Source organism: Notechis scutatus, chromosome 5, assembly GCF_049901735.1.
Source record: "Notechis scutatus isolate UNSWTSFEM ecotype Mainland chromosome 5, rNotScu1.2, whole genome shotgun sequence".
Lineage (NCBI taxonomy): Eukaryota > Metazoa > Chordata > Lepidosauria > Squamata > Elapidae > Notechis > Notechis scutatus.
Window position 1 is genome coordinate 60,668,950 of NC_142013.1, and position 27,097 is coordinate 60,696,046.

General features: G+C 39.8%; 1 protein-coding gene across 8 annotated transcripts in view; it reads left to right on the plus strand.

The window, feature by feature from the left end:
* RPGR (retinitis pigmentosa GTPase regulator) overlaps window positions 1-27,097 on the plus strand; it is an 86,519-nt gene that overhangs the window by 28,012 nt on the left and 31,410 nt on the right. For all 8 annotated transcript variants that reach the window (XM_087966829.1, XM_087966835.1, XM_087966836.1 and 5 more), the window contains 6 exons: window positions 574-729; window positions 2,412-2,536; window positions 22,473-22,649; window positions 23,273-23,432; window positions 24,666-24,772; window positions 26,456-26,521. In XM_087966829.1, the coding sequence (XP_087822955.1) occupies window positions 574-729; window positions 2,412-2,536; window positions 22,473-22,649; window positions 23,273-23,432; window positions 24,666-24,772; window positions 26,456-26,521 (791 nt within the window). The remainder of the gene's footprint in view (window positions 1-573; window positions 730-2,411; window positions 2,537-22,472; window positions 22,650-23,272; window positions 23,433-24,665; window positions 24,773-26,455; window positions 26,522-27,097) is intronic.

The following is a 27,097-nucleotide window of genomic DNA, read 5'->3' on the forward strand; positions in this document are numbered from 1 at the left end:
CGGCAGCGGTTGGGATCGGCACTTGAGGGATGCAGCCAGGCCTGGATGTGGCAGCTGCCCTCGCCTGGGTGCTCCAAAGTGCAGAAAGTGGTGGGAGGTGGCAGAAGGTCCCCGCCAGTGGCAGAGAAGAGACATTGGGACTTGCAAAACTGCAGTTCTCCCCTCATCACTCCAGCTTGGATTTCACTTCATGTGATCAGCTTTTGTGACATTCTGACAAGCAAAGTCACTGGGAAAGCCGGTGTATTACTGTAATACCTGTATTACTAACATAAAAGCTGCAATGATTCACTTAACAACTGTGGCAAGAAAGGTTGTAAAATGGGACAAAACTCCCTTAACAAATGTTATGTATAACTCCTTGAGTTATTTTTAAAAATAATAAGAGGCAGAATAAAAGGAATCTGGAAAATAAATTGGTTGTAAATGTATTCATTAGTCAGATTTTTTTTTTGAAAACTTGCCATTATATTTGCAAATATTCACAAAACAATAGCTGCTAAACAAGGAGTTGCTATACAAATAGAAAATGACAGTTGTGACTAGAATATTACTTTCATGTGCATTTTTCAGGAGGAGAGGTCTTTACCTTTGGCCTAGGCCAATATGGGCAACTTGGACTTGGCACATTTATCTTTGAAACTTCTGAACCAAAGATGGTAGATCATCTGGGAAAGCAAAAAATATGTAACATTGCAAGTGGAGAAAACCACACAGCTTTAATAACAGGTACCTGTAATGTTAACTCTGATGCTACATTTTCAGTGTATCTAAGTGTTTTATGATATTAAAGGTCAATAGATCTTCATAGTCCTAAATAGATTTCAAAGCAATTCGTTAATTGTTAAGTTAAACAATTTTAAAAAATGGTGATTAAGTTCACATGTAATTGTTAATCAATGGGTTTGTATTGGGATTAATTGCATTGGAATTAATCAGTGTTAAAACTGCTTTCTCATGTTCAGATTTTCCCATATGTTTCGTTATACTGAAAATCACAAATTGGCATTAAATGTGAATATGGCAAATTATGATTTCTCTCCAAATCAGAAATGGAGGGTGTACATATGATAATCATATTATTGCTAAAATGTATTAACTTTTATTGAAAATGAAAACAGAGGATGAACAAGGTAAAGACTGTATGAAAGATAAGCAAAAAATATTGGATATAATATATCAATGGGGAAATATGTGGAAGAAAGAGTTGAATTTCATGTCGAATTATACTATTAAAAAGAATTTTAAAAAAATGATACATCACTTATATTTGACAACATAATTTTTTTCAAACATATATAATGGAATTTCAAATATTTGTTGGAACTGTAATCAATTTGAAGGTATTTTTTTGGCTTTGGTGGACATGCAAGAAAACTAGAAAATATTGGTACCAAACATGTAGCTTAATTCAGAAGATCTTAATGGCAACTCTAAACCTACCATAGAAATACAGCCTGAATCTATTAGGGCTTGGAAAGTCCCCTTATTCCCTGTTATTGGGGCTGTAGGTCATATTGGGAAGACAAAAGGGGGAATCGGTCCACTCACTATTTGGTCATTTTCCCCCTTGTCTTCGCTGTCATAAGAATCCGGCAACTGGTTATCATTGTCTGGAGTTCCTCCCATTTCAGCTTGATGGAGAGGGACCTCTGCAGCCTGAAGGGCCTTCTGGGATAAATTTACAATTGGAACCAGAGATTTTTCTTTAGTGATTAATGGACAAATTGAAAAATCTCATTAAACTTCATTTTTATATATGATAACAGTGGTGATATTCCTACATGCACAAAGGTGGAAGGTCTTACTTACATTGGAAGAATGTTAAAACAAATAGAATTGGTGGAGATGGCAAAACTGACAACTTTGATTAAACAACAGAGTTTTTGTTTCTACTTGCAAGCTACCTTTGGACTTTTTGCAAAAAACTAAGAGAAATTAAAATTTGATTTTGGGATTTAATGACTAGAGTTATATGGGATTATAGAAGTAATGTAGACCATTGTTAATTTTAGAGCAAGAATTGGATATATTTTTTATCTATATCTGTACCCAAGAAAATCGGAAGCCATTCTTTTTCTTTTTTCCTTCTTTTCTTTGCACTTTTATCTTACTTTTTGTCTGATTCTTTTTTTTGTACTTTCTTTTTTTCCCCATGTTTACATTTTATTTATGTTTTTGAGATTTAATAAAATCATATTTTTTAAAAAAATGGGAGGCAACAATTTATAACAGGCCTACTTGTGCATATGTGCAGTCTTGTTATTGGATCTTTAAAATTTCAGTGGCCCTGATTCTATACACCTAATGAAAAGCTTATTTTACATGTTGAAATTCTAAAGTATAAAATTGCTGCTAGAATAACAGTTTTGTCTTCAGGCTGAGGTATTAACATGTTTCTTTATACTTAGAGAATGGTCTTATGTATACTTTTGGTGATGGACGGCATGGCAAATTAGGACTTGGGAAAGAAAAGTACACTAATCAGTTTGTACCTACATTATGTTCTAATTTTTTGAGGTTTACTGTCCATTTGGTAAGTCTTCATTATTTAAGTTTGCAATAAGTATTGTCTGGCATTTAAAACATCTGAAACTAGTATGTTTCATTTATTTTTTAAATTTTAGATGTGTTCTAAAGTCATTAAATATTATTACTATAATTAATATTATTATTCATCACTCCACCTTTACATTTTAGCCTACATTTTATTTACATTAGCAAAAAATTGATTTAATGTTATCCAAATAAAAGACACATTATAGTGTGCAATGATAATAAGAAAAAGAAGAAACAAAATGGCATGAGAAATATTTCATTTCCATACAAACTTTTCATTCAGTTAGATTATTTGAAAAATATTTTCAAAGTATTATGAAAGAATGAGATATTTCCCAATATTTTCCTTTAGTCAAGGGTGTCAAACACAATTTCATTGAGGGCCGCATCAGGGTTGTGGTTGACCTTGGAGGGCCAGGTGGGCATGGGCATGGTAGGTGTGGCCGTGGTGAATGTCGATGTCACTCGTGGGGGGACAACTGTGATGTACTGGGTGGGGCTGGGGAGAAACTTCCTTCCTTTCTTTCCCTTTTCCCTTTTCTTCTTTTTCCTTCCCTCTCCTTTCTTTTTTCTTCCCCTTTTTCCCTCTTTTTCATTCCTTCCCCTATTTCCTTCTTTTTCTTTTCTCTTTCCCTTTCTCCTTTCCTGTCCCTTCTTGGATGCTCAAATACAAAAAGGGAAACATTTCTCAATGCTTCCTTGCCTTGTGATCAAATACCACTTTTGCTAGTAGTTTGTGGCCACTTAAAAGACTGAGAACAAACCAGGCTCAGTTTATCCCATGCATGCATTTAGTGGGGGTGTCCACAGACAACAATACAGCAAAACTGTCAAAATGATGGCTGTGATAGTTGATCAGGGCTCCTGTCATGCCCCTAGTGGACACCCCATTTCTGGGGTGGAAATGGACCTGGAAAAAATACAATTGTTGCAGGCGTGGGAACCTCCACAGTGGGTTAAGGATGTGCAACGACTGTTGCGGTTTGTGAACTACTACTGCACATTTATTCCCCACTTTGCTGCCTTGACTGCTCCCCTTTCTAATCTGCTCAAGAAGGGGGAGAAGTTCCGTTGGGGTGCTGAGGAGCAGGCAGCTTTCGAGGCATTGAAAGTCGCCTTTGATTCCGAGCCTATCCTCAAACACCCTGATCCAGGCCAGCCATTTGTGGTGGAAACAGATGCTTCCGATGTGGCTGTTGGTGCAGTGCTCCTCCAGGCCTATGCTCCCGCAGGCACCTTGTTCCTGTGCGCTTATTATTCCCGGAAGTTGTCAGCTCCAGAGCGCAAGTATACGATTTGGGACAAGGAGCTATTGGCGGTTAAGGTCGCTTTTGAGACATGGCGGCACCACCTGGAAGGGGCTCGTCACCAAATTGAGGTTCGGACGGATCATCGCAATTTGGAACACCTTTGTACAGCTCGGACATTGAACCAGCGTCAGGTGAGATGGTCCTTATTCTTTGCTCGATTTGATTTCCCGGTGACATGTTCCGAGTGGAGGGAATCAACGTGCCGACGCCCTATCTCGGAAGCCCGAGTATACCCGAAGGGAGGATAAAATCTTGCCCCGGACAGTGATTCCATTGGAGCGGTTTGCGGCCACCGAGGAACCTGTGGACCTCCGAGTGAGGATTCAGGAGGCGCAGTGGCAGGACCCATTTGTGGCAGCTCGACGTCGAGAATTGGATGAGAATGGGAGACGAGACTCCTTGGGCGTATACTGGGGACCTGTTGCGGTTCCATGATCGCATTTACGTGCCTGGAGGTCCTCTTTGTGGCCTTATCCTACGTCAATGTCATGATAGTCCGGCGGCAGGACACTTTGGGGTGTTCAAAACACTGCACCTCATCTCTAGGACATTTTGGTGGCTGAGACTTAAACATGATGTGTCGGGATATGTGGCGTCCTGTGGGATTTGTCACCAAGCCAAGTATGCTCCTGGTGCGCCCCCTCGTCTCTTGCAGCCCTTGCCCACGCCAGAATGACCGTGGGGGGCAGTTTCATTGGATTTCATCGTTGAGTTACCACCATCGAATGGTGCCATAACCATTTTGGTAGTGGTGGATATGTTGACTAAAATGGCCCACTTTATTCTGTGTGCGGGTCTTCCATCGGCCAAGATAACGGCTCAATTGTTTATCTCCCATGTTTTCTGGTTGCATGGGTTAGACAATTGGGTGAAAGTGCTGCCGGTGGCATAATTCACTGAAAACAATGCTCAACATGCATCCACCCGTGTGTCCCCTTTCTTTGCTAACTATGGGTTTCATCCACGACTTTTCCCTTTAGCCCTGTCTGATTCCCCAGTTCCGGCAGTTGGATAAGTTCTTGCAGGAGTTAAAAGCCGTGCACCACATGGTCCATGATCAACTAGAGAGAGCCAAGGAAGACTATAAATGGTTTGCAGACTGACATTATCGTGATGTTCCGCCTTTAACGGTAGGCAATCGGGTTTGGCTCTCTACTCGATACTTACCAATGACGCGACCATCGAAAAACTCGATCACTGTTACTTGGGACCTTTTCTGGTTGAGACAGTGATCAATCCTCTGGCTTATCGTCTCTCCCTGCCACGGACCATGCGTATCCATCCTGTTTTTTCATCGTTCCCTGTTAGTCCCTGCCTCGGCCGACAGTCCGCATAGACCGGCTCCATCACAGCCGGCCCCAGTAGCCCCTCTGGGAGAGGAGGAGTACGAAGTGGATAGCATGCAAGATTCACACCAGTTGCGGGACCGATTTCAGTATTTGGTGGCATGGAAAGTTTATGGACCAGAGGACTTCACTTGGGTCGATGCCACTGATGTTCATGCTCCTCATTTGGTCCAGGACTTTCACGCTCGGTTTCCTCAATGTCCTCATCCGCCTGGTCCTGAGGGAGGGGCCCTCTGGGGGGGATAGTGTCATGCCCCTGGTGGAGTCTGACTCTGAGGAAGAGGAGGAACAGCCAACAGGGAGTGGGAGTGTGCCTCCAGAGGTGGTGGAGGAGGCTGGGGAAGAGCAGAGGCCGGCTGAGCAGTCAGAGGAGGATCCAGGCCCATCCCCTATCCATCCTAGGTCACGCAGGGAGGAGAGGATCAGGGAAAAGCGAGGTCTACTCAAAAGGAGATTACCATGATCCTCCTCGTGGCTTGCAGCTGGGAGCTATGTATATAAGTTTGTAACTGCGCAGTCAGAATTGCTGGAGTCAAAGTTTAGTGTTTACTTTGAAAGAGGTTTATCTTTGCTGGTGTTCTTCCCATGGACTCTCCTCGGTTATTTTCCTGGAGTTTATGATTAGTTATCTTGGCTTGCTTCGTAACTCTCGTCAGTGTGGTTTGTTTTGGTTTTCTTTAAAGTCACTTTTGTGACTTTAAACTGTGCCTAATAAAACAGTGAAGTTAAGTTGAAGGCCTTACCAGACTTTAATGTATGTTTTGGGGTTTGGGTTATTTTAAGAGACTACGAGTCATCACAGCTCCTCTGTTTTTTATGTGAAACAGCTTTAGCATTTAGGAACAGAGGTAAGTTAGTTGCTTTTCTATTAATACATAATTCTTAAAAGGACTCTCCTGTAGGGATCCTGCATGGCCAAAAAGGAGTTCCAACCTTTTTAGCACAAGGGACTGGTTTCATGGAAGACAGTTTTTTCATGGACCAGTGTGTATGTGTGTGAGAGAGAGAGGGAGAGAGAGTTTGACTGAGACAAGTGTACACTTTGGGAAAGAGGCACAGACAGAAGTGGTAAATTGAATAGTGGGTGGGCCACGCACAAACTAAAATAACTGTGGGATTCTTACTTAAGGCCTGCCACTAGATGATTTTACTGCAGAGAAAAATCAGAATAAACACACAGAGAGGACTTCACTGGGAAGGGCTTTCTTTTTCTTCAGGGAAAAGCAGAATATAAAGATATGGAAAAACCTTCACAAGAAGAGGCTTTTTTGTTCTGCTCTGGAAGAAAATTAGAAGACACAGATAAATCTTCACTGGAAGAGGCTCTTTGCTTCTGCTCCAGAAGAAACCTCCAATCAAAGACCCAGTGAAGCAGAAAGAAGGTGAAAGAGAGGGAGGGGAGAGAGTGAGAGTGAAGGATATATATATGTCCTCCCCTACATAAGAGGTACTACAGACAAAATCAGTAAGATACTACACAGGCATCACGTCAAGACTGCCTTCAAAACAGACAGAAATATAGCAGCCATCCTAAGAAACCCCAAAGATAAAATTGACCTGGAAAACCAAGCCATAGAGATTGAAAAAAGACCTGAAAGCATGAATAGAAGAGATGACTCCACCAGACTGTGAATTATCTGGAAGCCTGCACTCTCAAACAAAAAAATCTCCACACCACAAGCCAGGCAAACACCTGGGCACAAACAGACCCCTCCTGATACTTCCAGCTCAAACACACCCCAACCAGGCACCCAGATGAAACCTAGCTTTCTAATAAATGATAGCCGTCCATTTACTCGGAGCCAAGCTGCACTAAAAGCCTCCAATACAGGAAACACAATTTTGCCAGCCAATCAAGACAAAAAAAGCTACAAAACAGACAGAAGATATTAGAAACACCAATCAAGCAGAACACAGGAAACTCCAAGACCAATAAACACAGACCAAGACTCCCAACCAATCAGGATGAAGAAAAAACGATTCTAACACAGCAGTAGGCTAGCACCAAATTTAAAACAGAAATGGCTATGAAAGCCTGACTCAAAGACGAACACAATACACAAGCCTGATGATGGCAGATGAGATTCTTCTGAAATGTTGCTACAACTTTAAAATCACAACTATAATGACATGGGAAAATACCCGAACAAAGCTGAATATACATATACATACATACATACATGCATACATACATACATACATATATTCGTAGATTTTCACGGGTACAGGTATGCAGGTCTTGGCATGTTCGGGTCTTTTCCCGTGTAAGATTGAGAGTATCTAGGCAACGTTTCGATGAAGTCTCATTCATCATCTTCAGGCTTGTGTCTTCGGCTCTGTGCTTCTCAGAGTAATGTGAGCTTGCAGCTGCTTCTTCCTTTTAACTGCTAGTGGGGGTGTGACTTGATTGGGTGGGGGCTTGGATGCGTTCTGATTGGGTGGGGGTGTGTTCTCATTGGTTGGGGGTTTGGCTGTGTTCTGATTGGTTGGGGGGGTTGGCCGTGTTCTGATTGGCTGGAGGTGTGTTCTGTTCAGGTGGGGGCTTGGTTGTGCTCAGGTTAGTCTTTGTTGCTGGGGGATTTGAGCTGGTGAGCTGTGATCCTGCTGTATGGCTTCGCGTTCGTGGTCGTGCCGCATCTTCATGGTGGGTGTCAGTTCGCTTCGTGTATGGCTCAGAGGGGTTTGAAGTAGTGATGCAGCTGCAGTGCAGCTTCTGGTCCATGGTCGTGTCTCATCTTCTGTGTGGGTGTGAGGCTGCTTTCTACATGGAAGTGTGGTGGTAGTATCTTGTGTGGCCCGCGGGGGTGTGGGTCTGGTGTCATTCTTCATGTTAGGTACTCGTCTGTTCGTGAGGGCGGGTTTCCAAATGGCTGGTAGGCGGGAGGTGTCATCTCGTTTATTCATGCTGTGTGGGCATTTTTCTATCTCTATGGCTTCTCTGATTATTCTGTTGTTGAAGTGTTCGGTTTTGGCGATAGTTCTGGTATTTTTAAAGTCAATCTCATGTCCTGTGGCTTTGAGGTGTTGGACCAGGGAAGAGGTCGGTTCTTCTTTTTTGATTGAGTTCTTATGTTCTTCAATGCGTGCACTTATTCTTCTGTTAGTTTGTCCTATGTATGTGGTGGGGCAGGCGGTGCAAGGGATTTCGTATACTCCTTGGTTTTCTAACTTGATTTTGTCTTTAGGGTTTCTTAGGATGGTGGATATTTTTCTGTTTGTGCAGAATGCTGTTTTAATGTTGTGTTTTTGGAGGATCTTGCTGATTTTGTCTGTAGTGCCTTTTATATATGGGAGGATTGCCATTCTCTTCTTCTCTGCCTTGGATTTTGGTTGGGGTTTCTTTTTGGATTAGGTGGGTAATCTTCTTTCTTTGGAATCCATTGGCTGTTAGTACATTAGTGAGAGTGTGTAGTTCGGTTTTTAGGTGTTGTTCGTCGGCTAAGCATTTTGTTCTGGAGATGAGTGTCTTGGCTACGGAATTGATCTGTGCTGGGTGGTGGTGTGAGAGTGTGTGTAGATAGCGGTTTGTATGTGTTTTCTTCTGGTAGATGGTGTGTCCTAGGGAGCCATTGGATTTTTTGTATACCAAGACATCTAGGAAGGGAAGTTGATTGTTAGCTTCTGTTTCCATGGTGAATTGTATTTTGGGGTGTAGGCTGTTGAGGTGTGTGAGGAAGTTGTTCAGTTTTTCTTTCCCATGTGGCCAGATTATGAAGGTGTCATCTACGTATCTGAGCCAGAGTTTGGGTTTGTGATCATATTTTTCTAGAGCTTGTGTTTCAAAGTGTTCCATGTAGAGGTTTGCGATGACAGGTGAGAGGGGTGATCCCATGGGTGCTCCTTCTATTTGTATTTTTGTCCGTTGTAGGTGAAGTATGTATTGGATAGGCAGTGGTTGGTCAGATCTAGGATGTGCTTGGGGGGGTTGTATTTGTTTTGGATGGCTGTCAAGGCTTCTTTTATTGGCACTTGGGGTGAAGAGGGATATGACATTGAAGCTCACTAGTAGGTCGCTGGGTTGTAAGTTTTGTTTCTTTATGATCTCGATGAACTGGAATGAGTTTCTTACGTGTGAGTTGATGGATTCTGCATAGGGCTGTAGTTGTTTGGCGAGAAATTTGGCTAGGTTTTGTAGAGGTGAGGCTATGGAGCTGACTATTGGTCTAAGTGGGGTTCCTTCTTTGTGTATCTTGGGGAGACCATAAAGCTTAGGGCAGTGGTCCCCAACCTTTTTTGTACCAGGGACCAGTTTCACGCAGAAACACTTTTTCAAGGACCGGGGGGGGGGGAAAGGAGTCCGAGTTTGGTGGTTTGCTTGCAGACAGTTCATTACCTGACTAGATAACATCTGATGTTGTTACCTAGTCGGGTAATAAAACATCTGCCAGCAAACCACCAAGTCAGGGAGTGCCAATGCCTCCTCATTGCAACCCTGAGCGACAGATATTCTCTTCTATTGGGACATTTAAAACGGAGGGTTTCAGCTGCAGATTCAGCAACTGCGCCGGGCTGAGGAGCGCCTTCAAAACTGAGCGCTGGGCAGTGGCGGCCCACGGCTCAGGACAAGTCCCTGCAGGACGGCTGAGAAGCCCCGCCTCTCGGCCCTGCCTCCCTCAGCCTCATCCCTCAGGTGTCTGCCTCGTTCCTCTCTCAGTTGCTCTCTTGCTCCTCCACCAGCCCAGGAAGAAACTGCTTCAAAGAAGCCGGCAGGGTGGCTTTTCCTGTCGGCGCAGCTCCTCCGAAGCGCCCGTTCACCCCCACCCAGCCCCCCGCGGTTCAATCCAGTGCTCCGTTCTGCCTGCCTGCCTTCGTTTCTGGTGATTTCGGAGCGCAGCTCCTCCGAAGCGCCCGTTCACCCCCACCCCGCCGCCCGCGGTTCAATCCAGCACTCCGTTCTGCCTGCCTGCCTTCGTTTCTGGTGGTTTCGGAGCAGCTTCGGCTGAGAATAATAACTATTCGCCTCTTTTTCTCAGAAGCTGCTCGTTCAAACCGCCAGAAACGAAGGCAGGCAGGCAGAACGGAGCACTGGATTGAACTGCTGCGGCTGGGTGGGGGTGAGCGGGCGCTCGAGGAGCTGCACCGACAGGAAAAAGCTACCCTGCCGGCTTCTTTGAAGCAGTTTCTTCCTGGGCTGGTGGAGGAGCGAGAGAGCGACTGAGAGAGGAACGAGGCGGGAGGAAACCGAAGCCACTGAGCCAGAGAGTAGGACAGGCTTTGGTTGCTTCCTCCCTCCCCTTCTTTCATTTGTGTCCTTGATTCCTGATCCCAGCAGCATTCACCGAAGGTGAAGAAAGCTGCCATTTTTATTTTATTTTTTATTTTTATTTTCTTTGCGGCCCGGTACAAAATGATCCATGGACCGGTACCGGTCCGCAGCCCGGTGGTTGAGCACCCCTGGCTTAGGGCATCTGGATGATTTCTCTCTGGGTATGATTCTTTGCTGGATTTCTTCACTGATGGGGGAGGCTTTTATTTTGGATCTGGTGTTTTTTTCTAGGTAGGTGGTGGGGTCTGTCTTTAGGGGTTTGTATGTGGCGTTTTGGAGTAGGTTGGTTAACTTGGTTTGGTAGTCAGATGTGTTCATAACCACTGTCGCGTTGCCTTTGTCTGCTGGTAGGATTATTATGCTGGTGTCTTCTTTCAGGTTACGTAGTGCAGTTTGTTCTTCTTTGGATAAGTTGCTTTTGGGTGGTTTGCTAGTGCAGAGGATGTTGGTGATTTCGAGTCTGATTCTATTAGCATCATCAGGGTTGGTTTTGGTCAGGCTGGTTTCAACTCCGCATATGATGGTTTCTGTGGGCATGTGTTTGGGAGCGACAGCAAAGTTGAATCCTAACATGAGTACCTAACATGAAGAATGACACCAGACCCACACCCACGAGGGCCACACAAGATACTACCACCACACTTCCACGTAGAAAGCAGCCTCACACCCACACAAAAGATGAGATACAATCATGGACCAGAAGCTGCACTGCAGCTGCATCACTACCCGCTTCAAACCCCTCCGAGCCATACATGAAGCGAACTGACACCCACCATGAAGATGCGACACGACCACGAACGCGAAGCCATACAGCAGCATCACAGCTCACCAGCTCAAATCCCCCAGCAACGAAGACTAACCTGAGCACAACCAAGCCTCCACCTGAACAGAACACACCTCCAGCCAATCAGAACATGGCCAACCCCCCAACCAATCAGAACACAGCCAAACCCCCAACCAATGAGAACACACTCCCACCCAATGAGAACACAGCCAAGCCCCCACCCAATCAAGTCACCCCCCCCACTAGCAGTTAAAAGGAAGAAGCAGCTGCAAGCTCATATTACTCTGAGAAGCACAAAGCCTGAAGATGATGAATGAGACTTCATCGAAACGTCGCCTAGATACTTCCAATTTTAGGCGGGAGAAAACCCGAATAACCAAAGATCCACATACAAATACCCGCGAGAACCTCAGAAAATTATATATATATATATATATATATATATATATATATATATATATATATATATATATATATATATATATAATTATACACACACGCACACACACACATTTAATTATAACAAAAACATAAATACTTAATGATAACAAAATAAAACGTTCTGGGCTGCACCTTCCAAAGAGATAGAAGAGCCTTTCAGATGCCAGGTGGAGGATTGAGAGAGCTCACATTTGCAGCCGAGGAAAAGCTGGGGGAGGTGGCTCTTCCAGCCTCACCTGGAGACAGGCAAGGAAAGGTGTCCCTGGGGGCACTTCACTCGCTTTTTTTTTAAGCATTTCACTGCCAAACCCAGGCACAGCCAGTGATTATTTGGAGGAGGGGGAGGGGGGAGAGAGAAAGCATCTCTCGCATTACCAAGGGAGGAAAGGAGGTGAAATAAAACTCACTCTTTCTCCGAGACCTACAAAACACCAATCTATCCCGTTCCAGGAGATCTTAAAAACCACCAAATGCAGTTCCTGCGCCTCCCGGCTCAGGTTCCTGAGATGCACGCTTCCACACACACGGCAGCGGCAACAACAGTCCTCTCTCCCAGCACCTGCTGTCAGCTTTCCCCATTAGTTCTCTAGCTTTGAATTGCTCCTGGCTCTCTCTCTTTCCTCCCCCTCCCACACCCACGTGCAGGCAGGAAAGTAAAGGGAGATGGAGCCATTTGCAGCTCTCCGCTTTTCCAGCCCTCATTGCCTCTCCCAACATCAAAGCCTCGGAAACACAGGTAAAGCCCTGAGTTGCTTGTTTCTCCATTACTGCTGCCGCCTCCTCCTCCAGCACCTCCTTCTCTGGGTAGGGTGATTCTTAACTAACCAAGCATGCTAAGGCAACTCAGGACGCTACTGCTGTGGCGGCTTTGCCTGCATCTCCGAGGCTTTGATGTTGGGAGAGGCAGTGAGGGCTGGAAAAGTAGAGAACTGCACATGGCTCCATCTCCCTTTCCTTGCCTGCCTGCATGTGCAGGGGAGGTGGAAGGAAAGAGAGGCAGGAGCAATTCAAAGCTAGAGAACTAATGGGAAGAGCTAACAGTGGGCGCTGGGGGTGGGGATTGTTGTTGCCGCCACCGCCACTGTGTATGGGAGCTGGTTGGTGTGTGCATCTCAGGGACCTGACTCCGGGGTCCCTCGAAGACCCAGGAGGTGAGAGAACTGCGCAGCCCAGATTAATTGCTTTTCGGGGCCATTTCTTCTGCGGCCCACCAAAATTTTTCCATGGCCCACCAATTGGCGACCGCTGATTTACAGTATTAATCCCCCTCAATGCATTATGCCAGTTAATCTCTTCTTAACTATTAAACAATATTTTTATTAAATATTTTCCTATATATATTACATTGTCAAGTGTGTATATAGATACAGTGAGAATTATTTTAATTTTCTCTTAAGTCACTGTTTCTTAAAACATTGACAGCAGTTAGAGGGGACAGTTAAGAAGTAGGAACATGTTAGGTAAAAGCGACAGTAGAGTATATTAAGAAGCTTAGGATTCAAGTCTGCAGTTTTTGCTATATTTCCTGGTGATTTTTCTTCAGCTAAAGATAAATTAAAGATTTGCAGAAAATGATCCTGGTGAAAATGAACATTAAACAAAATAATAGGGTTTTTCCATCAAGAAATCAGCTTGATTTAAAAATCAATAAATCAAACATTATATGATAATGTAGTTTTTCCTATTTAATTTTGTTTGGTATATCATCTTGGCTCAAAATTCTGTGGAAAAAATATTTTTAAAATAAAGTTTATTAAATTTTCATCTTTAAAAAACAAATTCTATATACATTTTTGCAGTTATTTGTGACATTAGTTATACCATTTTTCTATAGTTACACACACACACACACACACATATGTATGTGTATGTATGTATATATATATATATGTATATGTATATATGTATATATAAATATATATATATAAATACATTATTTAAAATTACACTTTAAAGCTTCTACTTTTGCATTATATTTTCTTTCTATTTTCTTTTTTTTAAATACTTTATTAAACAAATTTATACAAATACAATAAAACCAAACATTCCGCTTATCGCAATGTAAGCAAAACAGTGTTCACTCAATCTGACATCTCTCAAATTATATAGAATAATCAATCACACTTATTACATTAATATATAACACAAAGTTTCATCTAATTATCATATCTTTTTATTTGACTTTGTTTTATTCCTTTCATGTCTACCTTCCAACCAACTGTACCAAGAATTCCAGATCTCATAGTACTCTGACTCCTCTTTGTTTTTAAGTTCCATTGACAACCTGTCCATTTCTGCACATTCCAAAGTTTTCTTTATAATCATGAAATTGAAGGGAATATTTTCACATTTCCAATTTTGGGCAAAGGCAAGCCTTGCTGCTGTTAATATATGGAGTATAATATATAATAATTAATAAGTATAATATATAATAATCCTTTACTTTAAAGTCCAAGAATCTATATTATTATATATTCTATATTGTAATCATTAGTCTTAACTGTATTATTTACTTTATTTAGAGTTAAGTAAATAATACATAGTTAAGACTAATGAATACAATATAGAAGATATAATAATATAGATTCTTGGACTTTAAAGTAAAGGATTATTATATATTATACTTATTAATTATTATATATTATACTCCATATATTAACAGCAGCAAGGCTTGCCTTTGCCCAAAATTGGAAATGTGAAAATATTATTTAATTATATATCGGTAATTGATTTATACTAAGTACTTTATCCCAATGATATAGTCAATATCCTAATTATCTACAATAGCCAATATAATTACAGTACAATTAGTACCAAAAATCAGTAAGTCAATAATATTAATATTAATATATATATATATATATATATATATATATATATATATATATATATATATATATATTATATATTATAATATATATATTATATAAAGACAAAATCGAGTTAGAAAACCAAGGAGTATACGAAATCCCTTGCACCGCCTACCCCACCACATACATCAGACAAACTAACAGAAGAATAAGTGCACGCATTGAAGAACATAAGAACTCAATCAAAAAAGAAGAACCGACCTCTTCCCTGGTCCGACACCTCAAAGCCACAGAACATGAGATTGACTTTAAAAATACCAGAACCATCGCCAAAACCGAACACTTCAACAACAGAATAATCAGAGAAGCCATAGAGATAGAAAAACGCCCACACAGCATGAATAAACGAGATGACACCTCCCGCCTACCAGCCATTTGGAAACCCGCCCTCATGAACAGACGAGTGCCTATCATGAAGAATGACACCAGACCCACACCCACGAGGGCCACACAAGATGCTACCACCACACTTCCATGTAGAAAGCAGCCTCACACCCACACAGAAGATGAGACACGGACCAGAAGCCGCACTGCAGCTGCATCACTACCCACTTCAAACCCCTCCGAGCCATACATGAAGCGAACTGACACCCACCATGAAAATGCGGCACGACCACGAACGCGAAGCCAAAGAGCAGGATCACAGCTCACCAGCTCAAATCCCCCAGCAACGAAGACTAACCTGAGCACAACCAAGCCCCCACCTGAACAGAATACACCTCCAGCCAATCAGAACTCGGCCAACCCCCCAACCAATCAGAACACAGCCAAACCCCCAACCAATCAGAACACACCCCCACTCAATCAGAACGCAGCCAAGCCCCCACCCAATCGTCACACCCCCACTAGCAGTTAAAAGGAAGAAGCAGCTGCAAGCTCACATTACTCTGAGAAGCACAGAGCCGAAGACACAAGCCTGAAGATGATGAATGAGACTTCATCGAAACGTTGCCTAGATACTTCCAATCTTATGCGGGAGAAAACCCGAATAACCAAAGATCCACATACAAATACCCGCGAGAACCCCAGAAAACAAATATATGTATATATGTTTGTATGTATGTATGTATGTATGTATATGTTTTCTTAAGTTTTCGCGGGTACTTACATGTATGGTATTCAGCTTTGTTCCAGATGCCCCAAACTATACAGCTTCCCAAAAATACACAAAGAAGGCATACCTCTCAGACCCATAGTCAGCTCCAGAGGAGCACCACTACAAAACCTAGCTAAACACTTAGCAAAACAGCTACAGCCCCATGCTGAAACAGCAGCTTCACATGTACAAAACTCATACCACTTCTAAAAGATCTACACGTGGAGCAAGAAGATCTGCTTGTAAGTTTCGACGTGGTTTCACTATTCACTCAAGTCCCGATAAAAGAGACCCTTGAAATCATAAAAAATAAATACCAACCAGCTAAACACCTCATGGAACTAACAGAACACTGCTTAACCAACACATATTTCATATACAAAGGACAAAGATACAAACAAATAGAAGTAGCCCCCATGGGATGACCACTGTCACCTGTCCTTGCAAACCTGTTCATGGAAGAATTCGAATCCAGAGCCCTGGCCAATGCCATCCACAAACCCAAACTATGGTTAAGATACATCGATGACACATTCGTGATTTGGCCCCATAGAAAAGAAAACCTAAACAACTTCCTAACACACCTAAACAGCACACACCCCAAAATCAAGTTCACCATGGAAACGGAAACAAACAAACAACTACCATTCCTAGATGTACTAATCTACAAAAAAACAGATGGCACACTAGGACATACCATATACCAGAAGAAAACACACACCAACCGCTACCTCAACGTCCAATCCCACCACCACCCAGCACAGATAAACTCCGTGGCTAAAACACTAATTGCTAGAACCAAACGCCTGGCAGACAAGACACACATTAAGACTGAACTATGCACCCTGACCAAAGTATTGACAGCCAACGGCTTCCACAAAAGCAAAATCACCGGCTTGATCCACAAAAACACACTGAGACATAATAGAGACCCAGAAGATGAACAGACCTGTGGAACAGCTGTCCTGCCCTACATAAGAGGCACTACAGACAAAATTAGTAAGATACTACACAGACACCACATCAAGACTGCCTTCAAAACAGACAGAAAAATAGCAGCCATCCTCAGAAACCCCAAAGATAAAATTGACCTGGAAAACCAAGGCATATATGAAGTCCCCTGTGCATCATGCCCGGCCACATACACTGGACAGACCAATAGAAGAATAAGTACCCGCCTGGATGAACACAAAAATGCAGTCAAAAAGCTGGAACACACTTCCTCACTAGTCCAACACATGGAAGCCACAGGTCATAGCATCAACTTCAATGGCACCAAAACCCTAGCCACTATAGAAAACCCCAGCCACAGAGTCATCAGAGAAGCCATAGAGATTGAAAAAGACCAGAAAGCATGAACAGAAGAGATGATTCCACCAGACTGTCAATCATTTGGAAGCCTGCACTCACAAACAAAAAATCTCCACACCACAAGCCAGGCAAACACCTGGGCACAAACAGATCCCCCTGATACCTCCAGCTCAAACACACCCCAACCAGGCACCCAGATGAAACCTAGCTTCCTAACTAATGATAGCTGTCCATTTACCCGGAGCCAAGCTGCACTAAAGGCCTCCAATAAAGTAACACAATGTTGCCAGCCAATCAAGATACAAAAAGAGCCAAAAAAAACCAGACAGAAGATATTAGAAACACCAATCAAGCAGAACACAGCAAACTCCAAGACCAATAAACACAGACCAAGACTCTCAACCAATCAGGATGAAGAAAAAACCATTCTGGCACAGCAATAGGCTGCCCCAAATTCAAATCTGAAACCACTGTAAAAGCCTGACTCACAGATGAACACTATACCAAAGCCTGATGATGGCAGATGAGATTCTGCCGAAACGTCGCTACAACTTTAAAAGCACAACTACAATGACGTGGGAAAATACCCAAGCAAAGCTGAATGCCATACATATCTATCTCTATCTCTATCTCTATCTCTATCTCTATCTCTATCTCTATCTATCTATCTATCTATCTATCTATCTATCTATCTATCTATCTATCTATCTATATATGTATATACCGTATATATATACAGTATGTATATACATTAAGAATATATGTATCAAACAGAGAAAGAAGAACTGGCGCAAAAAATTAGAAGTGCTAAACAGAACTATTTTGAGGATGCAAACAGGCCAGGTAGATGGTTAGCATACAAACTGAGAAAAGAGAAAGAATCAAGGAGAATACCACAGTTAATGGATGAACAGGGTCTAGTCTGTCATGGTAATAAGGAGAAAAAGAGAATTATTCGAGATTTTTATGCAATTATATAAGCAGGAGGATTTTGATGAGGGAAAATTAAACAGTATTTACAAAATGCCAACCTACCCAAGATATCTGATGAAACTGGGAAAATGTTGGAAAATCCTATAACAATGATGGAATTAACTGAAGCACTTAATAGACAGAATAACGGGAAAGCACCAGGACCAGATGGTTTCCGGCAGAATTTTATAAAACATTACAAGAATCACTGAGCATTTCAATGTTAGAAATTATGAATGAAGTTATGATAAATAAGAAAATACCTAAAACATGGTCAGAAGCTTATATTACGCTTATTCCAAAAGAAGGGACTGACCCATCACAAATTAAGAATTATAGACCTATTTCTTTATTGAATGCAGATTATAAAATCTTTGCTTCAATTTTGGCAGAAAGGCTTAAAAATACTTAAATAATTTTATTCATTCTGATCAGAATGGATTTCTACCAAAGAGACAAATTAAAGACAACATGAGAGTAATTTTGGACACTTTGGAATATTATGAGGCACACCCTGAAAAGCAAATGGCTTTGATATTTTTAGATGCTCAAAAGGCATTTGATAACGTGAATTGGAGATTTATGTTATTATTATTGGAACAGATGGGTTTTGCTAGAAAATTTATTCAAGCAATAGAAGCTATATATTATAAGCAAACAGCAAAGTGATGATAGATGGAGAATTTACAGACTCTATCAATATTAAAAAGGCACAAGACAAGGATGTCCACTATCCCCTTTGTTATTTGTATTGACTTTGGAAGTATTAAATAGAAATATTAGAGAGGATACAAATATAAAAGGAATGAAAGTTAAAAAGGAGGAATTTAAATTGCAAGCCTTTGCGGACGATTTGGTCTTTATTCTGGAAGATCCTCTAGAGACAGCTTTAAAACTACTGGAAAAGATAGAGACGTATGGTGAGATGGCTGGCTTGAAAATAAATAAAGACAAAACAAAGATTCTGACAAAAATATGTTATTAAGGCAAAGAGAAGAGTTGGCAGACTTATTGAAAATTCAAGTTACGAATAAAGTTAAATACTTGGGGATAATTTTGACGTCAAGATGTACTACACTGAAAGAGAATAATTATATTAAACTTAAACAGCAGATAGCATCTGACTTGAAAAAATGGGGAAATCTACAATTATCTTTGATAGGTAGAATCTCAACAATTAAAATGAATATTTTACCCAGAATTTTATATTTGTTTCAAACAATACCAATTAGGCTTGGTAAAGACTATTTTGATGAATTAAATGAAATGGTGTTGAAGTATATATGACAGGGTAAGAAAGCGAGAATAAAACTAGAGCTTTTACAGGATGCTAGAATTGGAGGAGGATTTGGCCTTCCTAGTTGGGAGTTGTATTATCAAGCTGCAAATTTAATGTGGGTTAAAGAATGGATAACGTTAAGAAAGTCTAGATTACTGGCACTGGAAGGACATGATTTATTATTGGGTTGGCATGCTTTTTATGGTATAAGGGAACTAAATCGCAGGGTTATTTCAGAAGGCACTATATACGGGAATCGTTATGGTTGAATTGGGAGAAAATTAAGAAACAATGTTATTTGAAAATTCCAGTTTGGTTATCAACTATTGAAGCTTTTTCCTATCCCATAATTTATAAGAAGGAACAAACAGTTAGATATGGGGAAATACTGGATGAAAAGGGTGAACTTAAAACGATGCAAAAGCTAGAAGAACAAGATATAAAGATGAATTGGTTTTCATATGCGCAAATACACTCAAGGTATCTTAAAGATTCTAAAACAGAAGGATTCTATGATAAATTGACTGATTTAGATGGGATTTTGACAGGTGCTGATGAAAAAGTGATTAAAAAACTATATAGTTATTTGTTGGAAATTAAATTAGAGGAAGAACAAGTCAAAGAAACAATGATTGTTTGGGGAAGAACTTTGGATATGGGATTGATTTAGAAAAATGGCAAAAATTGTGGTCTCAAAATTATAAAATGACAATGTCAGTAGCATATAAAGAAAATTTGTATAAGATGTTTTACAGGTGGCATTTTCCCCGACAAGAATAGCAAGAATGTTCAAGAATAAATCCGAAAAGTGTTGGAAATGTCATCAGATCCCTGGCTCATATTACCATATGTGGTGGACTTGCGAGGAGGCCAGGAAATACTGGACTAGAATTCGCATATGGTTGGAAGAAATGACAAAAAAACATATAGATTTGAAACCAGAGATTTTTCTATTGGGAATCTTACCTGATACATTTAATAAAAACTTAAAGTATTTGATTGTAAATGTGTTAACAGCGGCTAGGATTGTATTTGCTAGAAATTGGAAGAGTGAGAAAATACCATTAGAGGAAGAAATTATTAAGAAAATATTGGAATGTGCTGAAATGAGTAGATTGACATTTGAAATTAGAGAACAAGAAGATAAACAATTCTATGAAGTTTGGGATCTTTTTTATCAATGGTTAGATAAAACAATATAATAATAGAATATATATATATTTTGGTTTTGATAATATTTTTAGAATATTATATTAAGATAGATTTGGTATGATTTTACGATTTGTTATAAATTAACTAAATTATAGTTATCTCGCTTAAGCATGAATTAGTTAAATTATAGTCAAATGATTGTTTAATAAGGATATTAGGATATATAATTATTGATTGATAATATGAGCTATTATGTAATATAATTATTATGATGACTATGAAATAGATGCACAAAAAGAAGTGATAAACCAACCGATACACTGTCTGTAAATTTATGAAGAATGATGATGTTCTTATGTTATGTTTTGTGTTTTATGTGTTTTTATTTGTTGTTAAAATCAATAAAACTTTTTTAAAAAAAAAAAAAAAAAGAATATATGTATGTATGTATGTATGTATGTATGTATGTATGTATAAATAATTTGTGGTTTGTAATGAATAAGTATAGAGAATACCAGTTAATTAGTAATTAATATCTATAAGTAAATATAATATAATTTATAAACTTTATGGAATTATAATAAATAATATCAGCACAGTTTCCGATAATAGGTAATAACCTTGTTCCCAATCTTATTGTAATTAATCTAATTAATTCAATAATATAAGTTTATAAGTTCATATAGAAAAAAGATAAAGCAAAAAATAATTATCAATTTATCAATCAATATATATCATACATTGTAAATATCAATTTTACAATACCTCTTATTTCTTTTTACCCTGTAGTTGTATAGTCAGATCTTACACAATTATTCTTTCTTTTCAAAGTTTTTATATTTATTCTTTTAATTTGAGAAGCCCAAATGTCCTTAGAAAAATTTGAAGCACTTAATGTTCTTTATACTTTTACCATCAGCTCTTCTTGTTACAAACTGTCCTCTACCTTCTAATATGTACAGTCACTGCACAGTCACTATACTAGCCGAATTTCTTTAACTCTCCTTTAGCACTTTTTGTCCATTCTCTTTATAAATCGTCTCCTTTCGATCTGTTTAAACAGGCCTCGCCAGTCTCCTCAAAATAGTCAGTCAAATAATCAAATTGTTTATCTTAGGTAGTTTTAAAGTAATTCCAAGCTCAAGCTTAGTCTCTAGTCACTTCTCTCACTCTGGCAGACATTCGCTGTGGTTGGTCGTCAATCTTCCACTCCCACCACAAGATCACCAAATTCCCCTCACCGGAAACTCATTTGTCAGCCGCTCTCTCCAGGTCGTTTAATCTCTGAGGATTAGTTTTCTCTCTCCGTCAATTCTCACTGTTTGCCTCTGTTGCCTCACTCTTTATTTCCTTCACCATTTCTTGGGCTGTCACGCCTCCAGATCCGACCGTAGGGCTGGTCTCTTCCATGCCATTTTCAAGGGGTTTCTCTTATAGGAACAGGGGATCGTGCCTCCACCTGCTACACCCGGAGCTTCCCCTCTCTATCACAGACCTCTCCAGGGTCTTCTGTCGCTTCATCGGGCATCCGGATATGGAAAAATTGGACATTCAGAGTGGAGCCGCCATTCCTATGTCTGAGACATCATGACGTCACCCCGGAAGTCTATTTTCTTTCTATTTTCTAACCAGACATACCATTTTTCTCAGACCATATAGAATTCTTTATCCTCCCTCTCCCGCAATTCCATTGTGAATTTGTTCATTTCTGTGCAATCCATTACTTTTTTTATAATCATATTGTCTGTGGGTGTACTATCTAATTTCCAAATTTGAGCATATAATATCCTAGCCACTGTTAAGATATGTATCATTAGGCATTCATTCTCTTTTGTATTCTCTTTCATTTGGTTATCCCTAATAAAAATATTTCAGGTTGAGGTACTATCTTTAGACTTGTTATTTCCTGTAGCCAGAAAAAATATTTTTGGTAATTTTGCATTATGTGTTTTTGAGATATTAAAAAGTCTGAATTATTAGATTATTATTTAATAATAATCTAAACTCAGGAAAATATTTTCTGTTCAGGGTTATCTACCTGCATGTACCACTTCTAATAATACAGTCTACTATGTTCATATTATAGGCTGCTTGTGGTGGCTGTCATATGCTGGTTTTTGCCACCCCAAGGCCTAAAATATCTGATAACATTCATGAGCTAGAAGAAAATGAGCACAGTTTATCAGTTAAAGTCACTGAAATGGGAGGAGATGCAGACACCTTTCAGCAAACATTTTCAGCACGTGTGCGACGGAGAGAGAAGGTACACTATAACTGTTCCAAGCTGCCTATTAAAAATTCTGTTTGAAAAAGATTTAAAAGTTTAAGAGATTTCTTTAATTTTTGGAACTTTTTTCTTGAAATGTTTTATCTTCATGATGAATTTTTTATTGTAATTTTTGGAATTGGAGGAAAGAATAAGTCTGTAATACTTTCAAGGAATGTATATAAAATATGAGATAGGAAACCATAATTGAAATTAATGAAAGGAAGTGGGATATTTATTTGTTTATTAAATTTATATGCTACCCATCTCTCTGATAGGGCAGTCCTGGGCAGTATAAAAGTAAATCAATGACTTTCAAATGATTTTCTTTTTGTCTTTCTCTAAATAAATAAAGGTTACATTATTTCTAATTTATAAGTTTGAATTTGTACTCCAGCATACTATGAACTTGTTAAGTTAAGGTTTAATTAAGTAAATTAATTCTGGCTCAGATAATTTAAAATTTTCAACCAAAATTCTAAGAGAATTAAATAGTTTTGATTCACAGAGCCTGTTCCAAAATCTGAAATGTGGATAGTATCTTTAATTTAATATATTCTGTATATTATTCTTTAAAAATCTAATATAAATGCTGATTTGCTTTCTTCTAACTCTTTCAGAAGGAAAAATCGCCAGAACAATGCAGTCGATTGGTGCGAATGCTTCCCCCATTGGGGAAAACTTCCTTAAAACTTGCATCAAGTGACATCAGCAGTACTCTTCCGCTTGGCAGAACTGATAGTAATAAAGAATCTGAATCTATTATGGATCATGAAACAGGTAAACTATGTTTTGTTTACATGTACTCCTTGGCTTACAACCTTTCGTTCAAAATTACAACAGCCCTGAAAAAAATGACTTATGACTGTTTTTCACACTTATGAGACAGGGGTGGGATTCAAAAATTCCACCAACCGGTTCTCTGCTCGGTTGCTGGGTGGGCGTGGCCATGGTGGGTGTAGCCTATCAGAACTTTCGGGAGGGCCATTTTTCATCTTTCCCAGAGTCTGGAGGCTTCCCTTGGGCCTCTGGGAGAGCGAAAGTGGCCTCCCCTGGGCTCCGGAGGGCCTCCAAAAGTCAGAAACAGGCCCATTTCTGGACTTCCAGAACTTCCAGTTCGGCCCATATTTTGCCCTCCAGAGCCTCCGTGCAGAACCTGCACTTACCTGCATCCAAAATGGGCTGCGTGGGGATTCCTGGGAGGGGTGGGAGAGGTCAGCTGGTCGGTTCAACTACCAGTTCGGTGAACCAGATATAAATTTAACATCCAGTTCAGCTGAACAGGGCTGAACTGATTGAATCCCACCCCTGCTTATGACCATTGCAGCTTCCCCATGGTCACGTGATCCAAACTTAAGATGCTTCGAAATGGCATGTATTTATGATAGTTGCAATGTCCCATAGTCATGTGATCATGTTCTATGACCCTCTGACAGGCAAAGACAATGAAGAAGCCAGATTCACTTAACAACTGTATTACTAATTTAACAACTGCACTAATTCATTTAATAACTCTGGCAAGAAAAGTTGTCAAATAAAACAGAACTGACTTATGAACTAATGTGTCAGATTCTTTGTGGGACAACCTCTACCAAAGCATCATTAGGTCAGAAAGAATGAGCACTTCAAGTCACCATATTGACATCTGGTGCGACCTTGGAGGCATTCCTTCTCCATAGCTTCCCCTGGCCCTTAGAACTGGAGGGCCCCTATTCTTATGACATTCTTGAAGACCAGGGAGACCTGATTCCCCAGGTTAAGATGGGAGTGAGTCTAGCAAATGTGTCTAGCGAGAGAATATCGATCTCGGATTTATATTGTTTGCATGATAGTAGTAATTTCTACTACCACATCAAAGTTTATGAAAGTAAGTTTCATTGTATTTTATTTTTGTATTTGTCTCTCTTCATTTGCGTATTGAGACAAAAAGTTTCTCCCATTATATTAACTTTAAGAGGGCAAACTATTTTTCTCCCCAAAGAGTCAAAGTGTATTATATATTTTGTTTTAAAGGAGATAAGAAAGAGAAGAACAGTGATACAGAGGACAACTCAACAGACAATGATTCAGATGAAAATGAAGAAAGAACCCTTGGTGATACTACAGATGTCCTAAATATGGTAATATATTTAATAGTGAATGGTTGAAGAGGTCTGCAGGAAAACCTGGAGATACACAAAATAGGAAAATGTATTATTTGAATTGTAACAGAACCATTGTCTGCCAGATTTTCTGTCTAACTATACTGGGTTAACTACAGTTCAACAGAAAAGAAAAACAACCAGAATGCTTTAACAGTTCCAAATACTGAATAACACAAAACCTGACCAAAGTAATTTAAAATTAAATTTAAAATTAATTTAATTTTTTTAAATAAATAAAAAATTAGGATCTGGCACATGTGACACCGATAGATATTCTTACAAATTGAAAATAGAAGGCATTGTAATGCTTCATTAGGTGTGCCTACTTTTCCAGGAAAAAAGTATAAAGCTGGAGTGGAAAAATAATCAGAAATGGGATTTCTGTAGGAGTTCAGGCAAGTAACAGGTTTACCACTTACCGTATTTATCGGCGTATAACACGCACTTTTTCCCCCCTGAAAATAGGGGGCAAATGATGTATGCGTGTTATACGCCGATATAATGTTAAGAAGCCTTCGGTGAATGCTGCTGGGATCGGGGATCAAGGACACAAATGAAAGAAGGGGAGGGAGGAAGCAACCGAAGCCTGTCCTTCTCTCTGGGTCAGCTCTCTCAGTCGCTCTCTCGCTCCTCCACCAGCACAGGAAGAAACTGCTTCAAAGAAGCGGGGGCTTTTCCTGTCGCCGCAGCTTCCCTGAAGCGCCCGTTTCTCCCCACCCCCATCCCGTCCGCCCGCCCGCCCGCCCGCAGTGCTCCGTTCTGCCTGCCTGCCTGCCTTCGTTAATGGTTGAATCGGAACAGCTTCGGCTGAGTAAAAGAGGCGAATAGTTATTATTCTCAGCCGAAGCTGCTCCCAAACAACCAGAAACTAAGGCAGGCAGGCAGAATTTGTTTTAATTTTTTTTCCTGAAATTTCCCTCTTAAAATGAAGATGCGTGTTATACGCCTGTGCGTGTTATACGCCGATAAATACGGTAATTCAAAAGACTTCGTAACTGATTGTGCCTGATAATTATAGTTACAAAATTCAAGATATGTACATCTGAACTAAAAATATAGCTGGTATCTGACCTAGATTGGTAACAATGTTTATTTTATACCGGAAAAATATTTTTAAAAAGAGATGTGAAAATTTACTGCTTAAAATTCAGAATTTTCTTAGATAAGATTTTGTTAAAAATGTATTTCAGGAACTAAGTACATTTAATATTTAGAACTAGGAAAGCAATGAGTGATATACCTTTCAAAGCTACAGAAAAATTAGGCCTTGTTTGAGAGGCATAGACTACTCATATTTTCCAGTTTTAATAATAATTTATTAAATTTATATGCAGGGGTAGGGGAATTGTAGATATGTGAGGTTACATAATAAATTTAAAAAATTATCCTGGTTTCCAATCACTCTTAGAAAAATTATATTTTGTGGAGGTAAACCAATCAGTCAAAATAACCAGGACTGAACTAAAACAAAAATAGTCTGGCATTTAGTGGAACTTTTACCTGCATTTCTCTAATTCTATTTATTTTCTGATTGTTCAGAAACTGATCTCAGATGTTCCAGTAAAAAAGCAGTTTTCGTGTCTGAAAACATTAATTGCTTGTTTTTATTACTACTGAGATAAAAAAAAAATTCAGACCCATGTTAAAAATGTTTTTCAGACCCATGTGATGAGACTAAATCCAAATGACCAATTGGTAGAATTAGCACCAGTTCAAAAACAAAAGGTATTGTTGAATTGTTTATATAATTCATGTTGTTTACTTTTCATGCTTTTTTTACCAGTAATGAAACCTGGGGAACTACTGGCCTGCAGGTTGAATGCACTCTCAAAAGTTTTAACAACTTGCCCATGACATTTCAGGTGCAATCCATCTTTCCCATGATCCCTCTCTCCATCTTGCCTTTCTCCATCTTTCCCATCTTTTATCAAGTGTTCAGGAGAAAGGTAGAGAGTGATGGTTTCCCATCTTCTTTGACAAATAAGAGAACTAATCCATTCTTCCCTGTGTGCAAAAAATGCTTTAAATGACTATCTTTTTCCTCCCTGTATGTGTAAGCAATATTTTTATCCATATGATGGATTTACAGGAGATAGGATTTCAGCAGAGGGATCCTACCAACCCCAAAGTTGTGTTCCTTGATTACACAGGTTTGAAATGAATAATTGTTATACAAAACAAATTATGCACAATTTTGAGTGGCCTCAGAATATTTTTTCTGCATTAAAACCTTCAGATTATGTAAATCTTTATTTTCAAAAAGCAGTTTGAACCACCTGCCTAATCAGTTGAAATGTTAAA